Source organism: Coregonus lavaretus, assembly GCF_964263955.1.
Source record: "Coregonus lavaretus genome assembly, chromosome: 28".
NCBI lineage: Eukaryota > Metazoa > Chordata > Actinopteri > Salmoniformes > Salmonidae > Coregonus > Coregonus lavaretus.
The window spans coordinates 29,499,711-29,509,743 of NC_140015.1; the positions used below are offsets into that span (position 1 = coordinate 29,499,711).

At 41.5% G+C, this 10,033-nt stretch overlaps 2 protein-coding genes across 3 annotated transcripts in view; both read left to right on the plus strand.

The window, feature by feature from the left end:
* The first annotated feature begins 284 nt into the window (after positions 1 to 284).
* Positions 285 to 3,342, plus strand: LOC311103777 (chromobox protein homolog 8-like). Of its 2 annotated transcripts, none has more exons than XM_084145430.1 (5): positions 285 to 541; positions 669 to 712; positions 1,083 to 1,148; positions 1,310 to 1,376; positions 1,952 to 3,342. In XM_084145430.1, the coding sequence occupies exons 1-5, from the start codon at positions 473 to 475 to the stop codon at positions 2,825 to 2,827; spliced, it is 1,122 nt and encodes a 373-aa protein (XP_084001556.1). In that variant the 5' UTR covers positions 285 to 472; the 3' UTR covers positions 2,828 to 3,342. The 2 variants fall into 2 exon arrangements, with proteins under 2 accessions (XP_084001556.1, XP_084001555.1); XM_084145429.1 differs by having other exon boundaries at positions 415 to 586.
* A 688-nt stretch (positions 3,343 to 4,030) lies between these two features.
* The window catches only part of LOC311103218 (meteorin-like protein), a gene marked incomplete at both ends in the record, with an annotated part of 8,400 nt that continues 2,397 nt past the window's right edge, over positions 4,031 to 10,033 (plus strand). Inside the window, 4 exons of the mRNA XM_084144760.1 lie at positions 4,031 to 4,040; positions 5,478 to 5,530; positions 7,282 to 7,385; positions 7,775 to 8,178. Coding sequence (XP_084000886.1) covers positions 4,031 to 4,040; positions 5,478 to 5,530; positions 7,282 to 7,385; positions 7,775 to 8,178 — 571 coding nt within the window. The remainder of the gene's footprint in view (positions 4,041 to 5,477; positions 5,531 to 7,281; positions 7,386 to 7,774; positions 8,179 to 10,033) is intronic.

The following is a 10,033-nucleotide window of genomic DNA, read 5'->3' on the forward strand; positions in this document are numbered from 1 at the left end:
ATATTTTCATATCAAATAAATTAATGCACTTTTTTATATTTCTAAATGCCGATGGGTGGCTATTTAAATATCTGTTCAAGAAAATAGTCACAATGCAAGGTAAGAGGTTGGGTAGACTATACAATGAATATAAATTAACACATTTTTTGGTGTGCCATAGTCAGACTGGGTTATTTATTCGCCTTTGCCAAAGACATTCCTGCGCACAAGCCAGACTACCGCCAAATCAGCGTCACTTCCTTAGACTCAAGAAGAATTAACTCCTCCCCTTCACTTAGAAACCCAGAGCACGTAGCAACCGCTGAGCCAATGCGCTCTACCAGATACGGTCCGACCGACTGCGGTGCCTGGCAACCCATAAAAAACGTGATGACGTCTTCCTCACTGTGCGTATTATGGGATGTGTGGAATTAAACAGAGAGGGCAGTAGAAAGAAAAAATTATATAGCCTATAAACGGGGTTGAAGTAAACATGGAGCTATCCGCTGTTGGAGAGCGAGTCTTCGCGGCGGAGTCCATCATCAAACGACGCATAAGAAGAGTATGCAGTTTATTTTCGTTACACCTCCGCGTTTCAAACAATAATGTATGTTAATCGTGTGTTTGTGCACCATCGCAATGACATTCTATCGTCAATAAGTAGGCCTAATTTGTTGTTATACTTGCAGGGTCGAATGGAATACCTTGTGAAATGGAAGGGCTGGTCTAAAAAGTGAGTAGGCTAAACACTGGTTTCGAATCAGGCAGCAGAGCTTCCAGCCTGTCGTTTTATCGCTCGAATGCTTGTTTTTATGTGCATCAACGTGTGTTCATGACATGTTTGGGCTATGTAACCGAGGCTTGTTAACGGGCATGGTTTTGGTAACGTTTGCGTATTTTGCTTAGGCTATTTTAACGCACAAGCACAGGACAGGAGTGTTGCTAACATTAGCAGATTGCTAACTCCACATACGTCGCTGTCCGCTAGGCAATGCCAGAATGAAAGCAACGAGATTCTCAGCCGACATTGTGTTTCATTTGGTGAACGCTTTCGCCACAAATGTGACACTCTTCTTACACTACTGTATCGTCCTTTTGGATAGATATAACACCTGGGAACCGGAGGAAAACATTCTAGATGCGCGCCTCTTCGCTGCATTCGAAGAGAGGTAAGGTTTTGACAGCACAGCAGGCCTCTTCAGGCATAGTGCGAATATGGCATCTTGAGCTATCCCCAACAGACGACCGGCATTTAACATAACTCAAATAAGACTATATTCTGTCGATCGAGTTACGTTTCATACGAAAATGGTATGTATTTATTTCACAGGGAGCGTGAAAGGGAGTTATTTGGGCCTAAGAAGAGGGGACCGAAGCCGGAGACATTTCTGCTGAAGGTGGGGGAATTAAACTGTGACAGTTAGTCCATATTTCAGTCATGTATTTTCTTACTCATCACCTATGTTTTCCGAGAATTGAATCATGAATCGCGTGGTCTGATAGAATGTCAGACTACAAAATGTCTGACATTCAGCTAATAAATAAATTAAAGTGGAACATTGTCTCATATTTTGCTCTTTTTTATTTATTTTTTACCTCCGCTTTCATTTCCGTTGTTTTGATGCTATTGTTCTAACTCCAAGTTTAACAAAGTAACACACGTTTCCAAGTTACAGTGGGAAATAAATGTATCGCAAAAGAGTGAATGCATGGGGCTTACTTTCTGCTTGATAGCCAACATTTTCATTACAACACTTGTAATAATGTTTGTTTCTTCCAAAATTGGCATCATTGTAACAGTTATTTTGGTGTAGTGAAATGGCATGTGGATGAACAATATCGGATTGGCTATAGGCTTATTTAATCGTTTTAAAATATCTGCAATGATACGGCCTATAAATAAGACTATTTAGCCTTCCAAGTACATGTTTTTGAAACCCCATACTTATCTAACTTGACCTCCTTTATACAGGCCAAAGCGAAAGCCACAGCAAAGACTTATGAATGCAGAAGAGAAATGCCAAGGGGGATTCGTGTTTCATACCCCGTTCCGGAGCCTATGATTACACCGAGAGCTCGAGAGGGACTAAGGCCTATCGTGCCCACAATCTTCCCCCCTAGCACGGTGAACCGAGGAGAGAGCGTGAGGGTCAGACCACCAGAGCCAGAGAGAAGGCCGCGACCTGCGCCTCCGCCCTCATTCATGGCTGAGGAATTTGTCAACATCCCTAAAAAACGGGGACCTAAACCCAAGTTACGTTTACGATTCAACATAGAGCCAGACAGCTGTCCAACAGAGGAGCCCGCGAAGAGGAGTCGGTTAGAGGAGCAACAGGCCCCATACGGTCTGTCTAAAATGTCCAGACATTGTCATCATAAAGGCGAAATGTCTGAGAGAAGTGTCATCCAGTTGACGCGCTGGTTTCAAGAGGGAACGAGCATTGTGCCAAAATCAAACGATGCGCAAAGACGGGTGGGGACTGTGTCCCATCCTGGCACCCATAGCCACGATGGTAGACTCGTCCAAAAGGCTAGACTCGATCACCAGAGCCGCAGGACTTTAGAATGCACCGGGGGCATGTCTATCCCACACCCCAAACTGAAGCATGTGTCCAAAAACAATTTCTGCGGAGCCAGTGACTCTTCTTCATCCATGCAACAGTCTAGGCCCATTGTCGTCGCCAAATCGCATGCATCGAGGAGTTCTGGAGAGCAGTCAGCGGTGTCTTGGAGGCCTCGTCTGGATAACGTTGAGAATGTGGTGGTCACAGATGTGACAACGAACTTTTTGACAGTCACCATCAAAGAGAGCAGCACAGACAAAGGTTTTTTCAAAGATAAAAGATGACTTCATTTCAATATCTGCTTCACATAACATGACTAACAATGCAACAGCTATTTGTAAGAAGTTGGTAATCGCTTAAACATTATCATTTGTGATACATTTTCTACATCCAGAGTTGTATGTTTTAATATGTATTATGTAATAGTATTTAATGTAATAATGACCAAATTAAACATGTCTATATAGCCTATTTGAATATAATTTTTTGGTTAACTATTTCGTCTTTTAAATATATTCACAAAGTGCTACATTTCCTCACCTTCCAATGAGGCTATCAGTTAAGTCTGGTTTAAATGTGGTAGGCTATAGAGGTATAGGCCTAGGTCAGGCACATGTAATAGCTGTTATTTAATATAGCAATACAAACTTTCCCTAATGTTTAATGCCATTTTCTGTAAATGGTGAACATTTTATTTTTTATGTAAAGTAGGCCTAATGTTAAAAAATATTTGGAAAAAACCTTCCATTATCAATATTCTATTCTATGCAATAAATCGAGAGTATTCGTGTGAAAATGTATGTCAGATAAGGTTCAATGGACGATCTTGACTTAGAGTTAAAAATTACCCTAACTGAAAAATGTATGCACTCACTAACTGTAAGTCGCTCTGGATAAGAGCGTCTGCTAAATGACTAAAATGTCAAATGTAAGCAGTTCTGTGCTCCGGTGCAGCAACCAGTGTAATTGGAGCTCGGCGGTTGAATTGTTCCCTGGACTCCTTGATGTGTGTCAAATCAGTTCAGCACAGCTGGGACTGGGACTAGCGATATTTTAGTTATGACTTCCACTAATCTGCTTTAGAAAAATGCACGAGCAAAATACATCAGTTTCCGATGCTGAGATAATTTGTTTTTGGATTTGAGGTAGGGCCTAATAATTTGTAACATTTCTTTTGTTGGTTTATTCAAATAGCCATTTGGGAATTGTTTTGCGCAGTATTCAAAATAACCAGTCAAGGGATTTTTCTTGACACAACTAATTGTTTGCCTGAAGAAACCTTCGAACAAGATGATTAACCGAGATTTTGGGAAGGTTTCTTCAAGCAAACAATTAGTGTCAAGATAACTCGGGATTTATCTTTAACCTACAGTTTAAGGACTTGTCAGAGTTGAACTTTTTGACAGGATCGAAATGGTAGGTTTACTTCAATTAGGGTACCTAACATTAATTAATTAATTAACCGTTTTTGCTCTGAAGAATTAGTCATGGCGCCTGGTAAGGAGTTTTGATGATCTATTGCTCGTTAGACCAATTTTGTCCTTTTTATAATTATTTGTTCACAATCTATAGGGATATTCGCATGGGGTCTTGATTAGCAGACAAGGACGTGCATGTATGTAGTCAATATTTTATCACTTTACTTATTATTCGTAGGTCTATTGACAGACTGCCGAAAGAAATGGCACACATGGGGTCACAGACTGCTTCATAATTTGGATCTTGAATTGGGCCCCAACCTTTTCATGAAATTAGTCGAACGCTCATAAACTGAAAAATATTCCTAGTTTTGATATTGCCAATATGGCATTGTAGATTTGCTTCTGCATTGTAGATTTACTTCGTTATCTATAGCCTAACATAAATACAGGTTTTACATTCATGTCAGCCTAACTGTTGACGTTTCTATCTTTTGGAAAATACGAAATATGACTCATCATCACACACACTGATGACCCACGCCTCCTTTTATAAACTGAGCTATATTAATACAGTATGCTACACACCATTTATAAATCCTATAATTTCTCCCGCACGCACGGGAATATAGGCCAACCCATGTGTATGTGCAACGTGATGACTCCAAATTGTTTTAGGCCTAGGCCTATGTCTTTTGCGTCAAGCAATGTATAAACGGAGAATAGGTTCCTGTGTAGACACTGGACCGTTTTAGCCAGCCATGGGTTGGTCCTGGGCAGGAGGGCCATGAGAGTTCAAAAGTGCAGAGAAGAAGCGCTGGTGACACGCGGATGCTGCTGGATGTGTGTGATGATGGGCCGTCTGTGTGGCATATTTGACTCTTTTCATATGATGTGGTCGTGCATCGATATGGGATGGGGTGCTTGCCTTTGCCAGTACGCCAGTAACGCTCAAGACTGGGTGAAATGTCACAGACTCAACTCTATGTTGCCATAAACCTATGGGCTTTTCTTTTATTGTTCACGATTTTAATAGATATAATTCAATAGGAATTCTAATACCGCTGCTAGGTTACATTTTACATGAATTAGTAACATTTTAAAGGGGTTCACATTAAAGAAAAATAATACTATGGCCTTTTAGCTTAATGCGTTTTATGGACAGATGATGTAACAAAATGTAAATGACATGCCTGCAGGGAGACAGAGATGTTACAGTGCTGGAGCTGAGCTAGAGGCCGACTGTAACCAGAAATCATCTCTGGCATTTCTAACACACTGGCCCATTATTTTAATTGAGGCCCCCAAACGAACCCATTTTATTGCTTGAGGCTAAAAAATGGACCAGCCCATCTGGCATTTGCCTGAAATGCCAGATGGCTAGTCTGCCCCTATGGGACACTGAACCACCAGCCTTCTGTAGAATTCAGTCAGTCCGGGAGCTGAATGCCACTAGAGGGTTATTCTCTCTCTTTTGGTGGAGTAACAAAGTGTCCATTCATGTTGCTCTCCCCAGGGAACTGGGCTCTGGCCTCCGAACACGTGACGCAAACAGACCAACCTGAGAGCGTGTGTGAAAATGAACCTGGCTGTGACAACAGCGCGAGCCACTCAACTGTCATGGCCATTCAGAAGGCCTTCCCCTACAGCTGAATTCTGATTGCACTGACCAGAGAAGATAGACAATTGAAAATAATAGCTATTCCTGAGTATAGTTTGGAATACTTTTTATAGACTAAATTAAAATAGTGTAGGTTAAGCAATGCATACATTATTAGTGTTTGAAATGAATAAAACGTGCCCTTTTTTAGCCCTTAGCAGTTAAAAAAAAATCTAGGCTATAGGCTGTTTATGTTATTACTACACAGTAGGCCCATGTCTGTTAAATTTCCACCTGGTTGAGGAAAGGACACATATCTTTTCGTAAGCCTATACCCTAGCAGAGGACTTTCCCCGCAGCTGAGAAAACATCTGGCTAAATTCTCCATATGAGTGCAATTTAACCAACCACATTCCCATAAAACGGATAAGCCTTTGATCTCGCACCACCGGAGGGGGCCAACCAAGTCCTGTGACCAACCAACACTATTATACACATGTGGGTGCTGGATACCCCCGCAAGATGTCGCCATGGACTTGACTTACACCTGTTGTTGCTTGGGCCCGGAAGGATTGCTATTTTGTTCACAGGTTTTAACCCTGATCAACGTTAAACCGAGACGCGCATGCTCTGAATTTTCCAGATGTGCGTTACATGTACACGACCACTAGATAGAGCCCAAGTACCAAAAATATGTTGTGCCTTTTTCAGTTCTTGGCCTGTTCCTAGTTGGCTACAACCGGGAATGGATTTCGTCATCATTACCGTTATTCACCCCCACTCTCCACCCAAATTACACTATCTGTGGCCGTTAGGCTTGGTTATATAAAACGAATCGTAGGCCTATCATTACGAAATGCGATTTCAATTATTTATGTAAAATACAATTGTTATCGTATTATTTTGTTATAGATTTATTTTATAAGTTATTTACTTATATAGGCCAATGTTTAGGGGTTGAATGTACAAATATAAAGTGTTCGGAAAATACGCATCAATACTAGCCTACATAAAGAAAAGGCTTCTAAATAAGAAGTAATTGGCATTTATTGGCATTTGTTTCCTGAAGGCTCCAATTATCCAGCTGTGGAAAAGCTGTGAGTCGCCCAGTGCACCCGAAAGTAACAGATGGCTAGAACCTGTGCTGCGGATCGTCTTTTCACTGAACTAGCCTAAAACAAAAGGGAAAAGAGATCGAACGCGTATTAAGTATTCAGTCGTGTGGGAAACATATGCTTAATTAATGCGGTACATTTTTAAAAAATTACATTTTGGTCAAGCTTTTTCGATTCTTGGACCCACAGGCTATTCCGATTGATAGCCTATACCTACAATTTGCCACAAATAGCCTACATGTTGTTTTATCCATCTTACACAACTTCAATCATGAAATTATGTAACGCCAAATGCAAAATTACCGCCTTTGAAAACGGTTTCGTCTTACAAATCTTTGGGCTTGGTAATTACACCATCATCAACACACACACAAACACACACACACGTTCACACAGACATACAGCGAGGATATCCATTCTCTACCAACGCTGCAAGGGGGCTAGGGTGCACATTACTATTCATACAATGCAGTCAGAGCGTCAGTCACAGGCGTCCACAGATGTTGCTAAGAGAGCATCTCAGTGAGCTTGCAGAAGGATTGGAGCGGAACATTTGTGATGTTTTCTCACCAAGTTGATTTTGGATTCTATTTTCATTCCTATAGTTGGCGGTTGCAATTTCGCCAACTCTAAGGATGATTTTCATGTATTTACTGTTCCTCTGCTGTTTGTCTCCCTGCGCCGCAGATCTATGCAACTGGAGTGGAAGGTGAGGACTTGTATTTCTTTCTGTGGATTATATATATTTTCGTTTTATTTCATTGTTAATTAATAATGCTTCTTTTTGTAGTCAGAACTTCAAACCGGTATTTGACTTTGGGATCGCGTTTAGCCTTTCTAAAAACTTTGTTGTCTAAATATTTATAATTATGATCTGTTTATACCAATATCCTAATTGTTTTCTATCAAAATGGGCTTTGTAAAAATAATAAAATACAATTACGCTATTTTTAACACTTGGATTGAGTAGGGGAAAATAATATACCTATTCTCTGTGAGTATAGGCTGATCTCTCTCGTCTTACATTATTTTCTGACCTGCATTGGTTTCTGAGTGAGTGTGCCCATTTGAACCCTTCTCCTTGTTCTTGGATTGCAGTGGCTTGGCGCGTGAGGCTGAGGCGAACTCGCGGACTGTGCAGCAGGTGCGGCTGCGTTGCACCGAGGGTTCGGTGGAGTGGGTCTACCCGGGCCAGGCGCTTCGGGTCGTCCTGGAACCCAACCTGTCCTCTGCGCGCCACACAACGGTCTGTATCAAACCGTTCCGCAGCTTCCACGGCGCCAGCGTCTACATTGAGCGGGCTGGGGAACTGGACCTGTTAATGACGGACGGAGGGCGGCCAGAGCAGGTGTTCTGTTTCCCGGTGGACGGACCTCAGAAGCCAGCCATCTTCCTCCTGGCGAACCCGCAGAGTGATATCAGCCGACGGGCAGTAGGCTTCAGATATGAGCTGCTGGGCATTCGGACCACTGCGCCCAACCTCGGCCAAAGTGTGTCGCAGTGTGAGTATTTGGCAGTGTTGGAAAAATTACCCAATTGTCATAGTTGAATAAAAGTAAAGATTCCTTAATAGAAAATGACCCAAGTAAAGCGAAAGTCACCCAGTAAAATATTACTTGAGTAAAAATGTACAAGTATTTGGTTTTAAATATACTTAAGTATCAAAAGTAAATGTAATTGCAAAAATATACTTATACTTAAGTATCAAAAGTAAACTAAAAGTAAAAATCATTTCAAATTGCAATAAGCAAACCAGACGGCACAATTGTATTTATATTTTTTATTTATCGCTAGCCAGGGGCACACTACAACACGCAGATATGATTTACAAACGAAGCATTTGTGTTTAGTGAGTCTGCCAGATCAGAGGCAGTAGGCATGACCAGGGATAAGTGCGTGAATTGGACCATTTTACTGTCCTGCTTAAGATTCTAAATGTAACGAGTACTTTTGGGTGTCAGGGAAAATGTATGGAGTTAAAAGTACATTATTTTATTTAGGAATGTAGCGAATTAAAAGTTGTCAAAAATATCAATAGTAAAGTAAAGTACAGATACCACAAAAAACTACTTAAGCAGTAGGCTACTTTAAAGTATTTCTACTTAAGTACTTTACACCACTGGCATTTGGAGATAATAAGAGTTCTCTATTTGTATGCCATGGTAATAATATATTTATTTGACACTATTGTTAAAGTTGCAATCCCAATTGTAAATAGACCTAATCATATATTGATATAAAAAAATAATGTATGTTTTGTCAGTTGTATTGGTGTCAAAAAATAACATTGGAGTCCAGAATGAAAGTGATCAACAAGTATCCTTAATGCTGATCATCATACCTTCAGTTCTTTTTAAGTGGTTTTTACTTTAGACCCATATTCTTCTTGGCCATCATTTAACAATTTCCAAGCAAGTGCATCAATAATAAAACACTGATACATTCTAACTTAATCATAGAAGACAATAAACTCCTAGCATCACAGCACATGTCACAAGACATGAGCTCATTCACTGTGTGGGTGGAGGGGTGTGCTGGGGAGACTGAGGGACAGTTTGGGGCACAAAGAAATCGGTCAATTATCCAATTAAAGACCAAACCCAATCTTGCCTAGTCTAGGAAGCACCTGCTGGCCGGTCTGTTGTTTTATCTGGTGGTATCATGTCCACCGGAGGGACAAAACCAGGAAGCAGGAACCAGAGTGGCTGAGGGCCATTGGCCCCCGGGTATCTCAATGGAGAGACCAAATACTTGTCGGATTCTACAGATGCCTCATCTCTCTCTCTCTCTCTCTCTCTCTCTCTCTCTCTCTCTCTCTCTCTCTCTCTCTCTTTGTGTGTGTGGGCCTGTCTCAATGGGGTGATGTCATTCTCCTGTCCTGGTGATGTCTGTCTGTCTGGGTCTTTCTCTCCCAATATTGACAGAGTGGAGGGGTTCAGTGGAGAATACCAGTGACTGGGGGTCACCAGTCTGGGGTCATTCAATTAGACCGCTATACAATAGAAGTCAAATATGGAGGTCGAGACTCATCAATGCTTTTGATCTGTGTGGGTAATGCTAGTATGGTGGAGGAGATGTGAATGGAGTAGAGAGTAACATGCCAGACATTCCTCCATCTGACCCCTTGGCTTGTTGTCTGGATGAACTGAAGAGGAATGGAGGGAGGGATGGATGGATGGAGCTGCTGCTGGTATGTGTGTGTCAATGGAGTGGCAAGCTGTCTATAATCCTCATCCATCAATCAGTTGTCTCAAGCCCAGCCATCACAGTAGGGCGTTGGGTGTGGTCTGAAGTGTTCAAAGTGGGTTCATCAAGGGTTCTTCTAAGATCCTCAAAGTTCTTAGAAGAACCTTAGGG